General features: G+C 41.8%; 1 protein-coding gene across 1 annotated transcript in view; it reads left to right on the forward strand.

Annotated features, from left to right (window-relative positions):
• Positions 1 to 7,376, forward strand: part of LRRC27 (leucine rich repeat containing 27) — a gene marked incomplete at its 5' end in the record, with an annotated part of 37,099 nt that extends 29,723 nt beyond the window's left edge. Inside the window, 3 exons of the mRNA XM_015426884.1 lie at positions 2,448 to 2,584; positions 6,448 to 6,574; positions 7,224 to 7,376. Coding sequence (XP_015282370.1) covers positions 2,448 to 2,584; positions 6,448 to 6,574; positions 7,224 to 7,376 — 417 coding nt within the window. The remainder of the gene's footprint in view (positions 1 to 2,447; positions 2,585 to 6,447; positions 6,575 to 7,223) is intronic.
• Positions 7,377 to 22,424: the final 15,048 nt, after the last annotated feature.

Below are 22,424 nucleotides of genomic sequence, written 5' to 3' on the forward strand. Positions count from 1 at the left end.
GCTGGGGAAGAAGAGTGGGGAAAAGTGGGGTGGGGGGGGGGGAAGCAGCAGTGGAGGGAGGGGAAGCAGGAGGAGCAGGCAGGGACCAGTGAGGGGATTTACTCTCACAGATCTTCACTTGTAATATGTAAATGGTGTTGAGCTGCCATAAAAGAAACAAGTGAATTGGGAGTGCCAGCTGCAAACACAGGCACAAGGAAACGACTCACAACAAGACCTGTTCTCCATTCTCAATTTCAAACATCTTGCTACTGCTAGTCCAGTGATCACTAACCTGGTGCCCATCGGTGTGTCATCTGGTATTCACTTCCTTCTTCCCAAAGCTTCTCTTCCCCCAATGCAAAAAGGTAATCATGGTTTTCCTACACTTCAGAGGAGGAGAAGGCATTCTAGAAGAGCCCAGGAGGCATCATCTTTAAGTCTGCCTGGAGCACTCATTCAGAAATAGTTGGCCCACTGTAGGAGAATGCTTGTTCTGGAACCTCTCAACATTTTATGGTTGGCCTCAGCAGCCGTGGTAATCACTTTGTGGTTGGCCACACTCCACCCCCTTTTTGTGGAGCCCACCCACTTTCTTTTTCAAAATTCCCAAAGTGCCCACAGGTTCATTAAGGTTAGGGGCTTCTGTGCTCGTCTTATCTGATAGGTCTACATTAGCCATTGGGACACAAACAGTGACATGTAGGGCTGCACATGGAAGAGTCATATTGATTAGCAGGCCTTCCCCTGAATCAGAAAGTCTTCACCCTGGACATGTACTATTTAAAAAGCCAACCATAGGATGGCTTTGTTTTGACACATTTTGCTCCTGGAGGGTTTTTTCTTTGTTCACTTGTTTGTAGTAAAGTTTGGGGACACCTGTTATGTAGGAGGCCGAGCAAACAGTTCAGTGTGGTTCCCAAGCTTTGTTTTGGGGTTGTATCCAGCTCTGGGGAAGTTCAATAATAATGAAGTTAGGAAAAGTGGGAGTTGCCTAGGCATGCTGGAAGAAATGGCCACTCATAGATGATATCCTGTTCTTTGTCTGAATTGTTTACTAAGTGAATTCGTTAGCAACAACCCATTTAATTCACTGCAGGAGATACATCCCATGCTGCAATGGGAAAGTCTAGGTCTTGGGCATCTTAAATGGGTGGCAGTCATTCAGACACTAGCCAACCTAATCTGCAGGTCAGAATTTTCTGTATAATAACTTCATACACTGGCATGTTGTTGATGCTGTCAAGAATTTGTGTGGCAGCCCACTATTTTCTGGGATGGCATAATTCTTCTGGCATGGTCAATTACAATAAAACTAGGAGAAAGGTGCAGTATTGCTCAAGGCACAAGATTCTGAAGCCAACACTAATGGCAAAATCCTGTGGAGGGCATCATCTTTCCACAGCTGCCATTGCTGCAGGTTACCTATGTATTGCCTCCCAGGTAAATAGATTGTGCCATATGACTTCCAAAGATTTCACAAACTGTGTGGTCTCAGGAATTAGGAAGCTGGGACCGGAGATGGCTGTCATAAGCCACAGGCTGCATTCAGATAGCACATTTAACTAACGTTAAGACGATACATGTACAAACTTGGCCTGTTGCTGTGATCGGTTTGTTGCTGTTCTTCTTTCCTCCCCCTCCCTCCTCATGCAGAGTATGAGGAATAAATCCCTATGGGGAAACTAACTGCAGTTCACCCACACACCAGCACTCATACATCTTGCATACCTGGAGTTAATTTCTAATGTGGCTTCCTTCATTGCATTGTGGGCCAAACTAGATGTGATGGTGTCCATGGGTCAGACCCATCATTTTAATGCCGAATGAGGTGATTTAAACATACTGGAGAGTAGTGTGGCAGGATGAGGTGCTCTTGTTTTCCCCTGCACACTTGCAAGTGCTGAAATGGCTGAAAACTCACACACACACACACACACACACACACACTCTGTTTTGGCATGTGAAAAGGCATGGGGGGTTGACTAGAGTATACCTTGACTGCCTGTGGTGCTGGATCAGAAATGAGTGTGGCGGATGGGTGTTGGGATGGAGAAGCAGCAACTAGCTTCCAACATAAATGCTTTGAGCTTTCATTTGGGATTTGAATTAACAACTAGTGAATGCCACTGCTTAGCTTCCGACATCGGAGGAGGTCTGGCTTGTCTGGGCCACCCAGCTCAGGGTCTCTGTTGGGTAGAGATGAGGAAACATCTGGATAAGCTCCATAGGACTTTCACTTGCCAAATTTAATATGCACCTGGATTCCGGCTCGATTGAGAATTGTGAAGAGGGGAGGATTTCAGATAAGGGGCATCAAGTCAAATCCTCTCTGCTACAAGATTGTTTAAGGTACCAAAGGGCCCTGTGCTGTGCGGAGTGTTGTAGTCTTAGCCGGTGCAGACATTTTTTGCTTCCCTTGGAATGTGCTAATGCCACACTGTGCTGCATTGCTCTCGATTTCACAGAATCCACCTTTTGCTACCGACTACAACAGCCATTACCATGGCAAACTAGAAGGCTGGGGAGTGCCGAAGAAACAAGAAGGTCCAATGGAGATGACGCTGAATCTGAGCACTGAGAAATCCACTGAGGAGGAGGCAAGGTGAGAGCAAATCTAGAAGCAGACTGGGTTTGCACTGTTGAAAATGCCTCGGTAATGGAGTACTTGGGCCTTTCCATGCTGGCATCTTGTCTTTCGGCTCTTGTTGTGTTGTTGTTTTTTTAGTTGTCTCTGAACTCAGATGCATCACATTTTAATTACGTGTGTGAATTTCACAGGAGAGTTCATTGTTTCCCTCCTCCCCATCTTCCTGCTCATGCATTTCATACAGTCTGCTCTTCCCCAGTACTGTTTTTAAATCATAAGTATCCATTCGTGCAAATATTTTCACTTAAGGGATCTGGGCTCCAGCTCCCACTCATTTCAGCTCAACCTGCTTTCAGAATTATGGAGCACATGTAGCTACAAAGCTCTCTAGTATAAGATTTTTTTCACTCCAAGGCATTCTTACTATTTTATGGGCAGACCTACATGTTTTTCCCTTTAATTTTGTATTCTGTTACTGTAGCAGATGCATTTAACAGTATCCATGCTATAACGCTGAGTTTCAAGCCCATATGCAGATGCCAGTGAAATGTTGAAAGAATTTGACACATTTAGCCTAAAGAAAAGATAAGGGATTGTGAGAGAGCCAAGTAGCATTCAGTGTATCAACATATTGTCTATCATTTACCATAAACAGTTGTTATAAAAGAGTGGCACAATCGAATTCAATCAAAGGCACATCAGTTTGGGGTTGACTACCAGAAAGTCAGCTTAAGGTCCTAATTGCTCAAGAGAAACTGTGGAATATTCTTTGGGGGGGGGGTTGTGAGAGGGAAAACAGTTCTGTATAGATAGCCAAACAAGTTCAGTGCCATTGAAGTACCCTAGTATGTGCTGGACAAACACTCTGGTCAAATAGCAATAATTAGAAGAATAAATAAAAGAAGAGTTAATCACAGTCAATCTTTGCTAAGCAGAATGCAGAAGACAGATACTCCTTGTCTTCTCCGAGTCTGGATAAAAGCAACCTAAGAAATTCCTCTGTCTATATATGTTAGATTTATATTCCACCCATCTTCCCAGGAACTCATGGTGATGGAGGGGGATTATGTGTGGGGGATTTTCTTACAGCTACTCCCTGAAGTAGCTCAGGCTGAGGGAGAGAGCCTGATTCAGTGGGACTCAATGAGAGTTTCACAGCTAAACAGGAATTTGAAATAGGTCTGTTTGGTCTAAGGCAAATAGCCCAATCACCACACCACATTGGCTCATTTGCCAACTTTTCCATTAACTCCATGCAGCCTGTTAAAAAGAACAGAGGAGAGTAGAGAGTTCAGCTCTGCTGTGCATCCAGCTCCTTCTAGCGCACTGAAGTTTGAAACTGGTTGGGGCAGAGGAGAAGGGAAATCGATGCACTGTAGTCCCTGTAACTTTTCCCCTCCCATGATTCCCACTTCCAACTTTGAAGTCCCTTCCTCGGAGACAGAGAATGTGTTGCCAGCTTTGGATGGGGTTTCTTTCATCATCTGAGTCAGTCAAGAGCTTGGGGGTTTTGATGAATCTCTCCTTGTTGATGGAGAAATGGACAAAAATTGCTTTTACCAATGGCATGTGGTGGGACATTTGCTGTCCCTTCTAGCCTCAACTTTTCTGGCTATGCTGATCCATGCTACTGTAATCTCAAAGCTTAGGATCAGAAACTTTTTGTTGTGCTGCATCGCACAATTGTTAGAACAGCCGCCCTCAGCTTGTTCTTCGGCCTTCTCCATAGTGGCCCCAAGCTTATAGAATGGCCTGCTAATAAATATTAGAATCTTGTCCGCTCTTTAAAGGCTTGCAAGGCTGTCCTTTTTTACAATGGCCTTTTTTTAAATTGGTGGTTGGTGTTTTCTATTGGAGGCTTATTTAAATTCTGTATTGATTTGATCTGTTGTTGTCACAATTGTTAGAACAGCCACCCTCAGCTTGCTCTTCCGCCTTCTCCGTAGTGGCCCCAAGCTTATGGAATGGCCTGCCAATAAATATTAGAAGCTTGGCCGCTCTTTAAAGGCTTGCAAGGCTGTCCTTTTTTACAATGGCCTTTTTTTAAATTGGTGGTTGGTGTTTTCTATTGGAGGCTTATTTAAATTCTGTATTGATTTGATCTGTTGTTGATTTTGTTGTTATTATTGTTATTAATTAACTTAGACTTGTATGCACTGTAGTTTTTGTACCACCAAAATCCAGATATTAAGTTATTAGCCTAATAGAATGTTTCAGCAGAAGAAAGCCAAAGTAAATATATGCCAAACTGGAGCATTCAACAACTGCACTCAAGTTTGGCATGTATTTAATATTATGTTTTTGTTTAAGAATGGCTTTATTGGATATTGCTTTTATTGTAAGACACATGAAGGTCTGGCAGACTGCTCATCAAACAGCCCTCATCTTAGAGCGGCTCCGCACATCATTGTAGGAAATACCAGTGCTATTTCCCACAGGAAATACGTGAAGTCTGGATGTTCTGCACACAGGTACAGGTTTCTTGAGACACTCAGGTACCCAAGTCTGGGATCCCTGACTGGACCTGGATTCTAAAATCCAGGGACATGGTTGTTTCTAGACTCCAAGATACATGTGCATGTTGTTATGCAGACCTCTCCTTATGGGTGCTCAAATATTGGGTAAATTTGCTGTTTCTCTGTGTGTATTCTGGGCTAAACAACTATAGAACTGCATAAGCAAACAAACTATCTGTCTCTGTCTGTCTGTCTCTCTGTGCCTACCTACCTACCTATATATCAATCAATCTATCATCTATCTGTCACAATCTCCAGTATACTGCAGATTAGAGACTGTCTTTTAATGGTTATAAATAATCTGCTTTAGGAGCTTTCAGAAGCAGGATGGAAAACATTAAATATATTGTAGTCCTACATGTTGTTTCATGGGTGCACTGAAACTTTTTGTCATGTTACAAAGGTGATTTACTCAAAAATGCCTTTCACCCTCCTACATTTACTGTGTAACAGTCATGCACTTATAGCTGGGCTGCCATAAATTGACTACAAGATGGAATGTAATTTTTTCTTTAAAAAAGGAATAGATTATGTGATATAAATGTTTTAAATAATAATAATAAATAAAAATGGCACATGAGTCCCAAGGAAGCCCACTCAAGTAAATGGGTGGCATCTTGCAGCAGTGCTTCTTGAATCACACTTCTAATATTCACAGTGATGGATTTTTGATCAAGGTCAGAGGCTCTGATCCAGAAATGTTAGACAAGTTTATATCCTACTGAAATCAATGGATCTTAAGCATGACAACATTTTTGTAGAGTGGACCTAGCATGTTATGCTCGTGTTTTATTTCACACTTACTTCATGTTTGCAGATTTTTAAAACTCCTTCCCCAAACCATACAGGCAAGGCATAATTCACACGTAACAACAAACCATGGTTTGTATTATGGGAACAAGCCTTGACAGTTTGAGGCTCTGTCCTCTTTCCCATCCCTCCTCTTTTTACACACTTCTCAGAAATTAAGCATTTCCACTCTCAGCAGCAAAACACAGCTTCTTCTGTCGCTGTGGTATAGAACCCCAGTTTTAAGGCAAGACAGCAAGCCATCGTTAGTGAGTCAAAGGTGTTTTACTCCTGTGCTGTTAAAGGGTAAGAGGGAAGGAAAGGAGGGAAGCAGCAAATGAGCCAGATATCTCCCAGGGCTCATTCCTGTAATGACAAACGAAGGCTTGTTTGTCATGTGTGAATCATGCCATAGGCAGCAGAATGTTGAAAGGACTGCCATTGTGTTTGCATAACTAACATTTCTTTTTAATTGCTGTGATAGTGTATGCTAGAAATGCAGCATATATCTTAAGAAGATACGTAGGCACGGAAGATTTGAAAAATATGTATATTTTCCTCCATTTCTTTCAGAGCTGCCAAATACAGGGAAGTGGAAAACCGTATCAGGCAGCTCACACAGATAATGAAAGAAAGAAGGAAAAAGTTAACAGGAATACCCCATGAAGATATGGAAAGAGCAGATCAAGACTTTCAAACGGTGAGTTACGTCTCTTCCTTTTGAAATACAGTGAAAAGTTGCTTTTTACTTTCAGTGTTGCTCTCAGGTGGCAGATGTCTGTAACAATTTAAAAGGCATCTTTTTCTCCAGCCACACCGTATAGCTACAGCGCAGAAATAGTAAAGAAATGACGAAAGCCCTTTAAAGGCTGGGGATTAAGGAGAATGCGGAGCTCAGCTCTACAATTTTGAAGGTGGCGCTGAGTCCCCCGACCTTTGTGATGACTGTAGCAGAGTGTCCACATTTATGCCCCACCTACAGCCATGTTGCAATTTGCCTTCAGAGAAAATGAGTTTTATATTTTCTCCAGAGTAAAGGGGAAGAAGAAGGAAACAAAGGAGCCATACATAGAGTGGGCATGATGCAGTCTGGAAAGTCCCTAAAACTGTGGGGACTTCTTGCTGTCCATGTAGAGAGAAAACAACAGCAACATGGAAATAGCTGAAAACAATCCTGGATATTACTTTGAGACCAGTGTGGCAGCTATTCAGTTTATGTATCCAGTTTTACAGACAGAACAGTAGCTGCTGGTTTGGGGCACAATGCAATACGTTGCCATTTCTAATGTCATGTCAATGTGCTGATGCTTGTTATGGTTTTACTTGTATCTTAATGGTTTTCCCCACAGGCTGAGGAACTAGAAGCAGAGCTAGCCGACTTGAAAAAGGACCTTCACCCGGAATATCGGTTCACTGCCTTTACCGGAGAATTGCCAGCAGCACCAGATAATCCATTATCGGCCACAAAACCTCAAAATATCTTTTCTAATATGACATTTTAATTATATGAAAGAGTATTGCTCATGCAACAGCCCCCTGCAGTTGCATGCTTTTCGGTGGATCTGCGTCTAAGCAGGTTTCATAAAGTTGGCCTTTTCCCTTTTAGTCTTGTTTGTTTTTGATAACCTGGAAATTATTAGAACAACTTTCTTCCCCCACTCTCATTTCTTCCCAGTTTGAATAGATACATGTCTACCAAGTTTTGAAGTGCCTTTAGTTATCGTACAGTGATTTTCATGCTGAACAATTCAGGTCTTCATAGAACTTCATGCAGCCCTAACTTATAGATACTTGACTGATCTAATACGTTGCAAATAGTAGTCCTCATAAGGAAAATCCTAGTAGAAGCAGGAACGCTAAACAATTCTGTCGTGATTATTCTCTCCAATACATGAAAAGCCTGTTCCTGTCTCTCCAAGTGAAAGGGGGGGGGGCAACAAACACAACAATGCTGTTCATCTTTACCATCACTGCTCAGCAGAATATTTGGGCTACCAAAAGAAACTTTTAGTCCATTCATATTTATACAGCCTGTGCACTGCAGAGGACCTTTCGTGGTTGAAAATCATTTTGAAGTGCCTAGGATGAAACTTTGCCAGCATCACAGTGGTCTACAAACAACCTCTGTCTTTTTAAGAGAACCCTCCCATCTTTTGGCAGCTCTGAGCCTTTAAATGGAAAAAAAACCCATCATCATTACTCTAGCCATATATATATACGGCCCATGTGTTGTTGTTTTTTACTAGACTTTGTGCTGAGGTGCTCTCTGTCTCTTTAAGAGAACCCTCCCATGTTTTGACAGCTCTGAGCCTTTAAGTGGAAAAAAACATCATAATTACTCTAGCCATATATATATACAGCCCATGTGTTGTTGTTTTTTTACTAGACTTTGTGCTGAGGTGCTGAAGAAGTCATTTATCCTGAAAAGGCACTTTTCTTGCCACCATCTTTAACACATGGAAGTCATGATTAATGAAGTGAATACATGTTAATATCTCAGATAGTATCAGGCCGCCGATTTTGAAGTTCTAAACAATAATAAACCTATGAAAAATCTATACCCACTGTTTTAAAATTATCATCATTTGAATGCAAAATCATATTAGTAACTTGTTATGCAAAGTCTTCAAGCAATGAAGTTGTTATGGAAACCATAGTAATACTACCCCTCTTGAAGTAACTGCCTTTAGATAACACCAATCTAAGCCTACTTAGTACATTTTTATCTCTTCCTTCTACCAAGGAGCTCAGAACCAATGTACATTGTTCTCCCCTTCTTTATTTAGTATATTCCTATGCTGCCTCCTCAGACTCCTGCTAAAGGCAGCTTACAATTAAACCAACGTAGCAATATAAAAACAAGCCATTGAACATAAACAGCATAAAAACTGTCCATAAAACAGAAGAAGATGATTAAAAACTGGTAAGATAAAAACCTCTAATTAAAAGCCTGGGTAAAAAGAAATGTTTCGGCCTGACATCTAAAAGACAGTAAAGCAGGCACCAGGGAAGCTTCAAGGGGAGGGGTGTTCCAGAGAAAAGGTGCCACAACAGAAAATGCCATCTCTAGTCACCACCTGCCTCTCCTCTGAAGCCGAGGGCACACAGAGAGAAAGGCTTGAGGGGCAGACCTTAACTGGCAGCCTGGAGGAGATGATCCTCCAGGTATCCCGGACCCAAGCTGTTTAGAGCCTTAAAGATAATAACCAGCTCTTTGAATTGTGCCTGGAAACAGATGGGTGTCCTGTCTTCCTCCTAACTAGCCTGTGAGTTAGATTAGGTAGAAAGAAAATGAGTGGCCCAAGATTTCCCTGCGACCTTCATGGAGGTGTGGAGACTTGAATCTGGTTCTCTCAGATCTCAGTTGAGCAGACTAACTACTATAATACACTGGGTAAACAATTACAGACCAGCATCTGATATCCCATTTAGAGAGAGGGGTGGCCAAACTCCAGGAAAAAAAAGAGGAAACAAAATATCTAGATCCTTTTCCGTGTTTGGATGCAAACCTGGCTATGGCACTGAAACTGCCTCGTTCACCCTGTAAGATGCTGTAGGCTGGTCAGTTGACAAAGGAAGTGTTTATCCTCTTGGGCAGCCTTCGGGACCACCTGGCTGGACTAGCCCTAGACTACTGCTGCATTGGCTCCACTCCTTTCTCCATGACAGATGGCAGAAAGTAGTGCTCAGGGACTTCTGCTTAGTCTGTAGGGTGTGAAGCAGATCACTTTTGTAAAACAGATGGTCAAGAATGACAATTTATTATTTGAAAAGCTTAGAATGGCCAAACAATAATGAGTGATTACTCAAAAGACAGTGGAATTTTGTAGGCGAATGTAATCTATATTTAAAGCCATGTAGAAATTCAAAATTGGACTAATTACTATATCTAGACACTGATATTTATTCATTTCATTAGTCATGGCTGCCGTTCTTAAAGAGTGGAGTGGAGGGTAAATGAGGTTGCTGTTCAACTTCCTAGCCCAATGAAGGAATGACCAAAGCTGATTTGTAGACATTAAGGAGTATCATGTGCCTTGCCTTAGATACCTGTGCACTGTCAGGATGATCCGCCTTCCATTTTGTAAATCATCATAAAGCTCTGCTTTTTATTTAAAAGCTTTACCTGTAGATCAGTGCATAGTTTTGATTTGTCCTTGGAAGATTCAGAAACTTTTCCTTCAGTTTTTTGTGTCAGCAACATTTTTTTTTCTTTTTTTCTAAGTTTTGGTGACTATGGAAAAGTTGAGGCTGATAGAAAATGGCAAGCTGTTCTTGAGAAGACATGGCTATAAAATAAATCATCTTGCTTAAGCAATTATTAGGTCAATGCAAGGTTTCACATTTAGACTAGCAGGGAGAGAAGAGAGAAAGATAGCTTTTGCAAATACCTCCAAATGAGTACAGTTTTGAAATCATGTTGGAAATAAAAGTTTCTCCATGGGGCATTCGTCATGTTATTTCAAGGAGGGACAGAAAGGGCAAAAAACTGAACCTTAACACTAAAATTCAGAACCTAACAAAGGTTAGTACAATGTGAAAAAGAGGGCCAATATTAAAAACTAAATGTAAAAGATATATAGAAAAAGCTACATGTATTTATTAAGTACAAATTTAAAACATATATAAGGGCCCATTCACACACACACACACATACATATATATAACATAGCAATACACATGGGCTTTAAAAACCTGACCTGCCGTGTTTCGGCCTGCATAGGCCTTCCTCAGAGGTCAAACAATTGAGTGGCAAGATGGCTATAAAAATATAATACACTCATGTAGACACAATCAGAATGGATGCAAAATATAAATTCAATATGGACCAGAAAACAAGTTTTTCCAGAATAAAACCACCAGGCACAGAATAAATATGGCAAATGAGATCTTTAAAAGTGCAATCACGTGCCCAGTGGTTCTAAAGTATAGACTTTTGGTCCAAGAATTGCCTTCTTTGATTGTGTTGCCACAGTGTTCTTCAAGTAAAAAGCAGGATCCAGGCCTGCTCTGTGCATGAACCCTGATGTCCAGAAGCACGCTGGCCTTTCTCCATGTGTGAATGTTTGCACCTCATTATAGATGCTAGTAGTGCAATCTAATGCAGTTACTCCAGTCGAACGCCACTTAAATCAATTGTTTTTATTGCACTGTACATTCCCTGCAGTGCCCTTTCATTGCACTGGATAAGCACTGTGCGATCTCACCCTTTCTCCAGCTGTTCTGATGGCAGTTGTTTTTATTTAAAGCTTGGCAATATATACAGTCATCTTCGTCCTTACTGAGCCCTTTCCCCCATTAAATTGATTCCAAGAGCAATATCAGAAGAAGATGGCAGTGGTGCATTTATCTGGAAGGACTATACTGGGACATCAGGAGGCAATTGAAAACATAAAGAAATGCAACACAGTGCAGTGGTGCACACGTACCCTCTTCACCAAATGTCTATTCCAGACACTGCAACGAAGCACAAGATCACACAGCACTTAGGGAGCATCCATTACCTGTTACTCTGTCACAGCTTCTGGCAATCCTGATATTAGACCCATCCAGTATCTTCAACAAAGGACACACCATTTCTCAGTAAACCTGTCTGATCCTCTGCCTTGAGCTTAGCCATGCTGTTGAATAAATGCAGGATTGGAAAGAACATTCAGGTTGTAAAGCAGGGAAAGAAGAGAGGTAGCAGCAAACCTTAGTCGTAGTAATGCAGTATATGCTACTGACAACAGTTTTACAGCCACCTTCTGATGTCACAGTGAACACTGAGTTCTTCTCCCCCTTCCTTGTTAAAGTTAAGTGGGTTGAATTGAATTCAGAGGGCAATGCAACAGTGGTTAGGGTTGCCAGGTCCCCTCTGGCCACCGGCAGGGGATGCGGGGTAGGGTTTGCTGATCCAGGTTGGGGAACTCCTGGAGATTTGGGGGTGGAGCCTGGGGAAGACAGGGACAATGCCATACAGTCCATCCTGAAAAGAATCAATTTTCTCCAGGGGGACTGATCTCTTTAGTCTGGAGATGAGCTGTCGTTCCGAGGGATCCCCAGGTCCTACCTGGAGGCTGGCACCCAAAACAGTGGTAGAAGAGGTCAAATTAGTTGTTGTTTTTTATAGCAAACGCACCTGGGACAAAAGGTGTTCAGTTATACCTGATCTACTCGTTTATGTAGCTTGGAGAGAGCCACATCAAATACACTTCAGAGTCCTGAAAAAACTCTTAAGGATGCTTGCCCGAGCCTGCCCCAGCATTAAAGAGATTTGGTTCTGATAGGAGTTGTTTAGTGAGGGAGGTGGTGACCTTGGCTAATCTGCTTTGAGAGTCATTCTTGGAAGCAGAAATGCTCCAATGCCAGAAAAATTGCATGGTGTATCCAAGTCTCACTGTGGAAAATGTTCTGACTAGTGCTGGAGGATGAAGTGTAGGTCTGTTCTTCATCTGTATTCCTCCAGAGTGTTTCAGCATCAAGAAGTGAATCCATGTGGTACCATAATAAGGTTCAGTTAGTATAATCAACCAGAGTGTATCCCCATTGTTAGGTGATATTTTCCAATTTGGCTTCTGTTGATTCTTTACCTAGTCCTTGCATCAACTAAAATTAATCTTCAGTATTGTTAACATAATGACCAACATGATTTCCTTCTCTCAGCCTTTTAAGGAAGCCATGTGTTCTTTTTGTTGTTAGAAAAACAAATGATCAGTTACAGGTATTTATATCTTGAACCAGATGCTTCCATTTTTCCTTCTTCTTCCTGGAAGACCAAAGATTTAGCTTGACACCAAGTCCATTCTGCACAGTTTTATCTACACAAACTTGCTTGGCAGTTACTCAGAATGTTTACAAAAGACCTAAGGATCAGAGCCTGAAATATCTTTTATTTCCACACACCCCTTCCTTTTAAACATTCAGTCTGCTGAAGAGTTCTGGAGAACTCACAAACTTGCACACTGTTTTGTGTCATTTTGGTTAGTCTAAATAAAAGGTAGTCCATGGCTTTTGTGTAAAGGTTTTGCTTTGGATCAATGCAACTACCTGCAACCAGAATGCATTGTCATATATCACACATTTAGTTCTTCTCTCTTTCGTCTCTTATGTCTTTTGCTTTCCCAGGAAGGAACTTCCACATATTGAGGCCTAGGGATGTGTGTTTGGATATTCCCAAGAAAAAAATATATTTTAAAAAATACCTTATTGGTATCTTCCAGATATATATGTATCTGGGATTTTTTGGGATACCAAAAAATGGGTCCTGAAAAATTCTGGAAATATTTGGGATTAACCCGAAATATTGGGAGCCAGCATTTGCAGGCTCCCAGGACTGTTTTTTCTTTTTCTTTTCTTTTTTCCTCCATGTTTCTGAGTCTCGCAGGGCTTGGCATTGGCTTGCCAAGCTACTTTAGATAAGATTCAGTGAGTTTCAAGTGTTGTTGTGTTTTTTTAAGTTCATGCTTTGCTGGAGTTGGTTTGTGGGGTTTTTTTGTGGATCCTCACATTTTACATTAAGATTTCCACATTTTTATCTAGGTTGAGATTCTTGTGTTTTTGTTAGGTTAGTATTCTTGCATTTTATGTAGGTTGAGATTCTCGCGTTTTACATAGGTTCAGATTTTAGTGTCTTAGATTGGTTAGGCTTAGCAATAGCTTGCTATTGCATGTAATGATGTCTTTTGACTTTTCAGTTCTTCAGCTTCACTTCTAAAATGTTTCTTCTATGTGCTCCTCTTAAAAAGTCTGCCTTGTTGCTTTGTTCTAAATGGCTATGATGTAACACCAACAACAGTGAGGCTGCTGCTGCTACATTCCAACATTCTCCTGCCTTCTACTGCTACCAAGGGAGTGTCCGAGAGGCTAAATATTAACCAACTCTTTTCCTGCTCAGCTAGTGTATTAAACCTCCTGCCCTCTTCTTTTCTTGGATAGCAACCAATCTGGATTACATCAGCACTTGTCAATGTGTGATGTTGATTTTTCTCATAAATACACTGTTCAATTGACAGCCTGTCTTCAAGATGAATTGTCAGAGTACGCTTTGTATTTCTCACAAAAGAAAAAGCATTTCCATGTAAGTATATGGAATGGGATCAGGCAGGAGAGAGCCTAGTCTGCAAATCTGAACTTGGTTCAATAAACATTCTAGTTCCATGAAGAAAAAGAGTTTTGAATCTCCACTCTGCCATGGAAGCTTGCTGGGCGACCTTGGGCCAGTTACACACATGCAGCTGGACTTACTTTGCAGGGCTGCTGTGAGGATAAAATGGAGGACAGAAGAATGGTGTTAGCTGCTTTGGGTCCCTATTGGGGAGAAAAGCAGGGTATAAATGAAGTTAATAAATTAACACAGGCTGGGGACAACTTGGAAATCCCCCCAACCTACACTACCCTGTGTACTCAACTTCCAAGTTTCTCTAATTTCCCAGGGATCTGAATGGGCAGATTTCCCCTTTAAGCAGTCTCAACATTCAAGGCTTCCTAAAGCATATTTCTTCATCTTTTGGGAATGTGTGTGTATCTTTTTCTTTTGGTTAATTTGCAAAGTCTTTTTTATATAAATAATGTAAATGAATAAACAAACAGCTGAAGGACACACTCCCAAATATGTGGAAACCCCTATTTTTGTCTTCGCATGGCCTGGCTTTCCCTTTTTGTGATGGGCACAATCCACTCACTTTACTGTTAAATATAGTGATTCCAGTACACATGAATGATTTTACTATGTCTCTTAAAAACATTGAGCAGTCATGGTTGTAAACATATTACTTATCTCTTAGTCAGAAATGCATTATGAGGAAGCCAGTCCCTCTGAAGTTAATGCACTTTATTCCCAAATAATAGTCGAACTGAAGACGAGTTCTACATGCTCTTCAGTCCACTCAGAGAACTCTTGTAGAGAGGAGGCGCCTATTCATTTAAGGCAAGAGAGCTTCATTGGTATACTTGCACAACTGCTGCACCGTCTGCCATGAATGGGGCAGTACTTGAAGGCAAGACTCTGGTGCTTGTTACAGGAGATCTAGGTGTCATAGGCCACAGTTTTGCCAATAGGAAGAGCTCATCCTGTATTTGTGGAATCTTAGAACATTATCAGGCCTGGAATTTTAATATCATATGTCTTTGTAAAACTGCAACACCAAAGATATTATAAATCTGTGCAGAGATCTCCATAGAGCGACAGAGGCAACTTTCTTTATCTCTCTCCTGTGGCCTTGGCTCTGACAACACTGGTAGTAAGGGTAGAAGGAAAAGCCTCACGGTGGAGGGATAAGCCTGTTAGCTTTGCTCCTAATTCCTGCAGAAGGTCCCAGGTTCAGTCCCCTGGCATCTTCAGTTAAAGGGATCAGGTAGTTGGTAGAAGACCCCTCACTGGAGAAGACCCTGATGCTGGGAAAGATTGAAGGTCAAAGAAGATGGGGACGGCAAAGGATGAGATGGTTAGACAGTGTCATAGACGCAGCAAACATGAAATTGAGCAAACTTCAGAGGACGTCGGAAAACAGGAGGGCCTGGCAAGATCTTGTCCATGGGGTCGTGAAGAGTTGGACTCGACTGTGCGACTGAACAACAACAAAAGTTGGTAATGTGAAAGACTTCTATCTGAGATTCTGGAGAGCCACTGCCAGTCAGAGTAGACAGTGCTGACCTTGACAGACCAGTGGTCTGACTTCATACAAGGCAGCTTTGTGGGTTTATCAGATGATCAGATGTTATTTATCAGATGTTGAGCATATGCTTTGCATGCATTCCGTATTACAGTCAATGGAGTTGTGAAATTGTACCTTCTGCATTAATCAAATGTCACTTTTCCCTATAAGAGGAAGCATTAAAAAGCATTTGTAGCTCTTTTTACTTGTTATGTTTGTGGCACTGTGAACACGTGTGCGGGACAGATGTGCTACATGTAATCCTACCGATATGCATGATCACGGTTTCATCTGTGGATTTCCACCGTGGTTACATGGGTGCCAGACATCAAATTAATCTGTATTGGAGGTACATGTATCACAGCTGGAATATATGGGCATTGCTCCTTTCCAAAGAAATGGCAGTCATGCATATCAGGAGGATCTGCCACAGTTCGCAGTGGTAAGTGCGTATGTGCAGGGGACTCTTTTACTTTTGGGGGGTTTAAATATCCCCCGTATAGTTTTTAAAACTTTTCAGATTTTTCTGCACACCTGAGGACTGCTCCAAGTGTGCAGGAAAATCTCCCTGTCCCCCAGGTGCCCCTGAATGCGGATTTAGATATCCGCACGCAGGGGTCGCCTTCGCTATTAGATATATAGATATGGAGCAGAGGTCCATCAGTGGCTATTAGCCACAAGGTATAGATAGGAACTCTCAGTCTGGGGCAAGGGATGCCCTGTATCCTTGGTGTTTGGGGGGGGCAGCAGTGGGAGGGCTTCTGGTATCCTGTCCCCACTGCTGGACCTCCTGATGGCACCTGGTATTTTTGGCCACTGTGTGACAGAGTGTTGGACTGGATGGGCCTTTGGCCTGATCCAACATTGGCTTCGCTTAAGTTCTTATGTTCTTACTAGACACCACAGCAACGTTTTAGCAAAGGTGTTATAACTTACAGGACATGTCACTTAAACATATGCTTAGGGGGTGTTCAGTCATTCATTTTGTCTGGGAAGAAGTTACTACTCATATCAGTTTTGTATTAGATGTTCATTGATTTTGAGGATTTTAATGTACTTTTAAACTACCTGCTCATCTCTTGGAGGCTAACCAATGGTCAACGGAAAAGGACCCTCTGTGCCCTTACTACAGCTAGAAGACTCATATTACGATACTGGGAAGATAAAAGCCCACCTCCGGTAAATCAATGGATCGAGGACCTTAGAACTCTATCAGTGCTTGAACATATGGCATATAGATGGCAATATATAGACTTATTTTTAGATGCTTGGAAATCATTTATAGAAACTTATGTGTAGATTTGCCACCACTCTTGTTATAATTTTGTCTTATATTTATGTATTATTATTTTCTTTTTTCCTTAAAAAAAAATCTTCCTTAGTTGGTGGATTTTAAGTTCTTTTCGATTTGTTCTTTTTTCTTCTTTTTTTGAAATATTTTTTTAAAAAAATCGGGAGAATCATATGTAGTGTATCCATTGTGCATTCATAGTGCCATAAAGCTTTTGTATTTGGGTGGGGAAATCGCTGATAGGAAGCTGTAGCCTAAGGACCCATTATTCAGCATTTAAAATCTTATTTTTATCATCATCATCCTTTAAATATAATTCCCAGATTGTTCAAGGCATGGAGGGGGCAGAATCGTGTTATTCATCACATTCACTGCCCATAGAGACTCAAAATAACCACACCACATTTCTTGCCGCAGACAATGCCACAATGCTGGGAGTTAGTTTTGACTTTGTTTAGTACACCTTGAGGCTCTATGAAAATCTGCAAAATTAGCTTGACCAAAGGCCATTGCTGTTGGGAGCTGACGCCTGGTCCCATCTCAACCCCACCCCAGCTGCCGGAGCTGCGGACAGCCGTGGCCCAGAGGTTCACCCATGGAGGGAAGGCCAGGACAAGAAGGTGGCTGGGACCCAGGAAGATCACTCTGACACAGCCGAGAAGAAGGCAGGGAGCCAGGCAGAGGGGAGGGGTGTAGTCAGAAGATAAGGCTGAGCTCAGGCTTGGGGAAGGTCAGGATGGGAGAGGTTACAAGACAGCAATGCCCCCTCTAAGCTGTGGAGTCTTGTGAGAAAAAATTCAACTTTGTGAGTTACTGGCATTAATGTTGTGATTGAGCAATTTGGCTACTGCATCAATTAGTTTGCGCTGAAGCCATCCTTCCTGAGCTACGACAAAAATGTGTGAGCCGGAGGCTAAAAAATTGTGAGCTAGCTCACACTAGCTCAGCTTAGAGGGAACACTGCAAGGCAGCCCAGAGCAGCAAGGGGAAAGATCAGGGCAGGGAGACAGGCAGCAGGGGAAAGAGGCCAGCACCCTCCCTCTCTTTCCCAATTCTGAGGCTGGTGGGCAAGTTGCACTCTAGTGGTGGGATGGCGGGTGGCAGGATGGGGGCAGGGGAGACTCACAATGGGAGAAAGTAAAAAAAAAGAGTGTTTGTACTATGAACATTGACAAGACTGCCTTGAAGATTCTGAAAACAATCATTTGCATGCTGCAGTCATTGTCTCATGATGCCCAAAGAGACAGTGCTATCTGAAGAACACTTACCTGGGATAGACCAAGATGGGTAGCCGTGTTAGTTTGTCTTATTGGGCTGAAAGCGAAGATTCAACAAGGAACTGTCAACACGTCCCGGAAGTGAACTTTGACTTTGCAGGCATGCTGGATACTGCATTGTGACCTCTGGTGGCTCAGATGACTAACATCAGCAAGACCTTGGAGTCTTTACAAAAACAGCTAAAATAATCCAATAAAAGAACAGAAGAAGTTGAAAACAAGACTAAAGCAATTGATCAAAGACTGGAAGTTGTGGGAAAAGAAAGATCCTCAGATAAAACTCAACTTTTGCATTTACAAATGGAAAAATCTTCATACATGTTGAGATTTCAAGGTGTACCAGAAGACAAATCTGAGAATCTGAAAGAAATCCTTAGTGAAGCGCTTGCACCAGTGACAGGCATCAAGGCAGAAGTACTACAAAGTGAAATGGATATGATCTATCGGACATATTCAGAATCTATTAAGAAAAAAACCTGCCTGGTGAAATATGTCAGATTCTCTAAGAGATCTATAAGAGATGCAATATTGAAAGCAACATCTGGGACTACACTGAAAATTAAAGAAGAAGACAACAGAATGCTAAAAGATATTCCATTTGAGATAAGGAAGAAGAGAAAACAATACAAGAATTTAACCACCTATTTATGGGAAAATTCCACTACCTACTGATGATACTACCTTTTGATGTTCAACTACAAAGGCAAAAAATACCAAAGCGAAGCAGTTTTTGGAAAGACATCAGGAACCCAAAAATGATACAGAGAACACAGAGGAAGAAGAAGAAGGAGAACTGGACAGTTCGCACGGCTTGGAAAGCCGCAAAACATCTGCAGATGGCAGCTCAGAAGTAGAATCTGAATCCGAATTGGGAATAGCAGCACCCAAACCACCCCGGGACGATATAAGCAAGAAGAGAGGAAGGAAAGGCAGAAAATAGCTTAAACTTTAGAAGAAATGTTTATATTGTCACATAATCTTGCATTGTCAACAATTTTAATTTTTTGCATATTGAAATAATAGAATAGGATTTTTATTCTTAATCTGAATAAGAGAAAAGCTTTGATTTAAGAAATAATTATTATCATATATGGTCATTGTATAGCTGTAATTTTAGTTAGTGTGTAGCTTTTGTAGGATTTATGTAGAAAATAAAAATTATATAAAAAATATGTGGCAGGGGATGAACTTTCATGAGTCACTGCTCACTTCTTCAGAACAGTTTTGATACCCTTGTTTTTGATACCCGGCCACATATTTTGTTAGTCTTTAAGGTGCTACTGTACTCTTGCCCTTTTTTACTTATCTGGATAAGTAATAAACCTGAGCAGGATTCTGAGTAAAAGTATGGATTGCACCAATAGCACTGCTTCACAAAAGAGTTTTTTCTTCATGCGGATTTTGCATCTCCGTAAGAAAACAGTGTGACAAATGCACATGTCTGTTTTGCCATATATATACACAATCACACATGTATAGTTGTGGGTGTTCTTCCACATAGCATCATATGCTTCCTGTAGTGGAATATTATCCGTGTGGAAAACTGTGGCTAAGTGCACATGCTTTGGATAATGCACTTTCAATGTGTTCTAGCAATCCTTTGCAGCTGGATTTTCCTGTGTGAAACAGGAAAATCTACTTGCAAACAGTTGCTAAAGTGCATTGAAAGTGCATTATCCAACATGTGTGAAATTAGCCTGCCTTATGTGCAATGGGCCATTTTTGGTGATGACTTTGGAAATGTTTGTGGGCAGCTAAAATGTGGAGCATTGGCAAGGTTACTGTCCCCCTGAAATGACACATTCCATTGGAAGACTGGCAATCTGAAACCCTTTAAGAGAATGGCTTCAGTGATATCATGTACAGAAGACTTATGCCGCAAGGAACCCACCATGTTTTTTAAAAAAACACAGCAAACTGCATGTCCAGCTAAGTATATCATTTAACCGGAAACAGCAGAACTGTATAATCCACCCATTTCCTGACACAAGGAATAAATCTATTTACAGCTGACTTACCATCCGAAGTTCAGTTCAGGACACTTATTTCTGCAGTGGTGAAGAATGTGCAGACTCCCCCCCCCCAACACTAATGACATGTGATACTGTGGGTCTCCATCTGGATCCCCAGATGTGTAATCTAGCTACAAAAAGCAGTGATTGGTAAGGAGGGGGGGCATAGATTGGGGCTGCAGTGGCCTTTAACTTCTCCTACCATTTCTCTAATGCCGAATTATTATCAGAAGGCTGGAAATAGCCCCTGGGCTGTTTTAGCCCCAGCTGAACAAAAAGAGGAGCATGCTATGAATGCTCCCCCCCCCCTTCTTGGAACTTAAAGGACCTGGGGAGGAGCATTTCCAATTGGGGAAATGGTATGAGAGAAGACTGAACTCTCTCTTCTATCTGGAGCCCTCCATAACTGCTTTTTTGCAGACAAATTACATGTCTGGGAATCTGAATATGGGTCCCCCCTGTCCACCAAGGCTGCAAGCCTACATTATTAGGGGGCAAGTCCCACCAAACTCAGCAAGCTGTAACGTTTGAGTACAATGCACAAGATTGCACCATAACTTCCTTTCCTTCCTCTGCTGTGTGGGGAAAGGCACTGGCATATGTCAGCGATGAACCTGTGGCTTTTGGTGGGGTGTTGTCCACAAGTAACCTGTGTGCTGTAACCCAGGAGGCGCACACACTCTGGAGAAGTGCTTAAGCTACATTCATCCAGTCTGTTTGATGGTATCTTAGGAACAGTGTTTAGGCAGCATTCTTGTTTGGGAGCACATCGCTATGTAGGAAACGTGCTCCTCTCCAGGCCGGTCATCTTGTTTTCTGCTGCTATGGAGCTGCCTTGATGTCTGCGGCTGCACAGCAACCACCGAAGGGTTATGAGCCGCACAGTCACTGCCAAAGAGCTGTGCAGCAACAAGGGCAGACTTGCAAGGAATGCGATCCCATGGCAGCAAGAGAAAAAGAAATGTCTCTGGGCAGGTTTTTTTTTTGGCCCCCCCCAAGGGGATTTTTTATTGCTTTTCTATAAACTACAAAGAAAATAGGAAAGGGAATCTAATAACTACGGGAGAAAGAAAAGTTAACCACTAAAAACCCAAGTAGTGAAGATCATTACATAAGCTTATAAAATGATTAATCTAATCTATTAATAGTACAATGAGCTTGAATGTTTAAATCTAGCCAATATTCCCCCAAACCCGATATAAATTACTGTTTAAGGCAATCACAAAAGCATCAAACATAAATGTAGCTTCTTAAAGGTGGAATTCAGAGTTCCTCCGCAACTCATTTCTTAGCATTTCTTTTCCTCAAATCATAATCTGTTTTGGGGGCTGCAGCCCCCAACTCCGAATCAGAGTCCTCCTCAGTAGCTGAAGAAGAGTTTTCACCGCTTTCTTTATCCTGGTCTTCATCTTTGTCGTTGTCTCCGGACCTTCCCAGTTGCTGCTTCAAGAACTCATTTGCTTTCTTAACAGTGAGGAATTTCAGACAGACGATATAATCCAGAAGAGGAACGGTTCCCAAATGGATTCTGGTCTGTCATTTCAGACAGAACCGTTTTAGAACCGGTTCCCTACCAGAATATATTTGTAATTTCACACACAAACACTTCTGTCCCGTTTAGGAAACGGGGCTGAAGCGTTTTACCTGTCAACTGCTTCCAAGTAGTCTTCAGTTTCCTCTCCCGGTGCCGATGTGCTTATCCCCACCGTTTTTCGCCCGCATGGGCGATCTCCGGCTTTTTTTTTTAAACGTTCATTTATAGCCCTATAGTGCTATAATGGTATTACGCTATAACGCAACAGCATTATATCGACCCCATTGGAATGCCTGGTGTGTTGTGTTATAGCGCTATAGCGCTCTAAAGCGAATGTTCATAGAAAAAAGCCGGAGATCGCCCGTGCGGGGAAAAAGCGGTGGGGAAAAAGCGGTGCAGTCTGAAATGGCAAACCACTTCAGATCCAGCTCTTTATCAGAAGGGGAAAGCCATGTGTGAAATGGCAGCCCTATACCGGTTTACTCCATGACGGATCAAAAATGACTTCAAAATGGGTTAAAAGGGGTAATGTGAAATTCCTCAGAGTCAATTCTTTCTTTTTAAAAATTCATTCTGAAGAGTGGCCCTTCGGGAACCAACTCGTACTGTATGTTGCTTGTTTGTAGAAACAATGCCAAGTCTTTGAATTTCTTCCTCTTCTTTCTAATTTCAAATGGGATGTCTTTTAGTATCCATATGGTATTACTGTTGATTTTCAGGGGTATTCCTGATGTTGTTTTCAAGATTTGGTCCCTCACATGTCTTTTTGAGAATCTAACCACTATTTCTCCAGGCAGATTA

The sequence above is a fragment of the Gekko japonicus genome, unplaced genomic scaffold (genome assembly GCF_001447785.1).
Source record: "Gekko japonicus isolate JY-2015 unplaced genomic scaffold, Gekko_japonicus_V1.1 scaffold35, whole genome shotgun sequence".
In the NCBI taxonomy this organism is placed as follows: Eukaryota; Metazoa; Chordata; class Lepidosauria; order Squamata; family Gekkonidae; genus Gekko; species Gekko japonicus.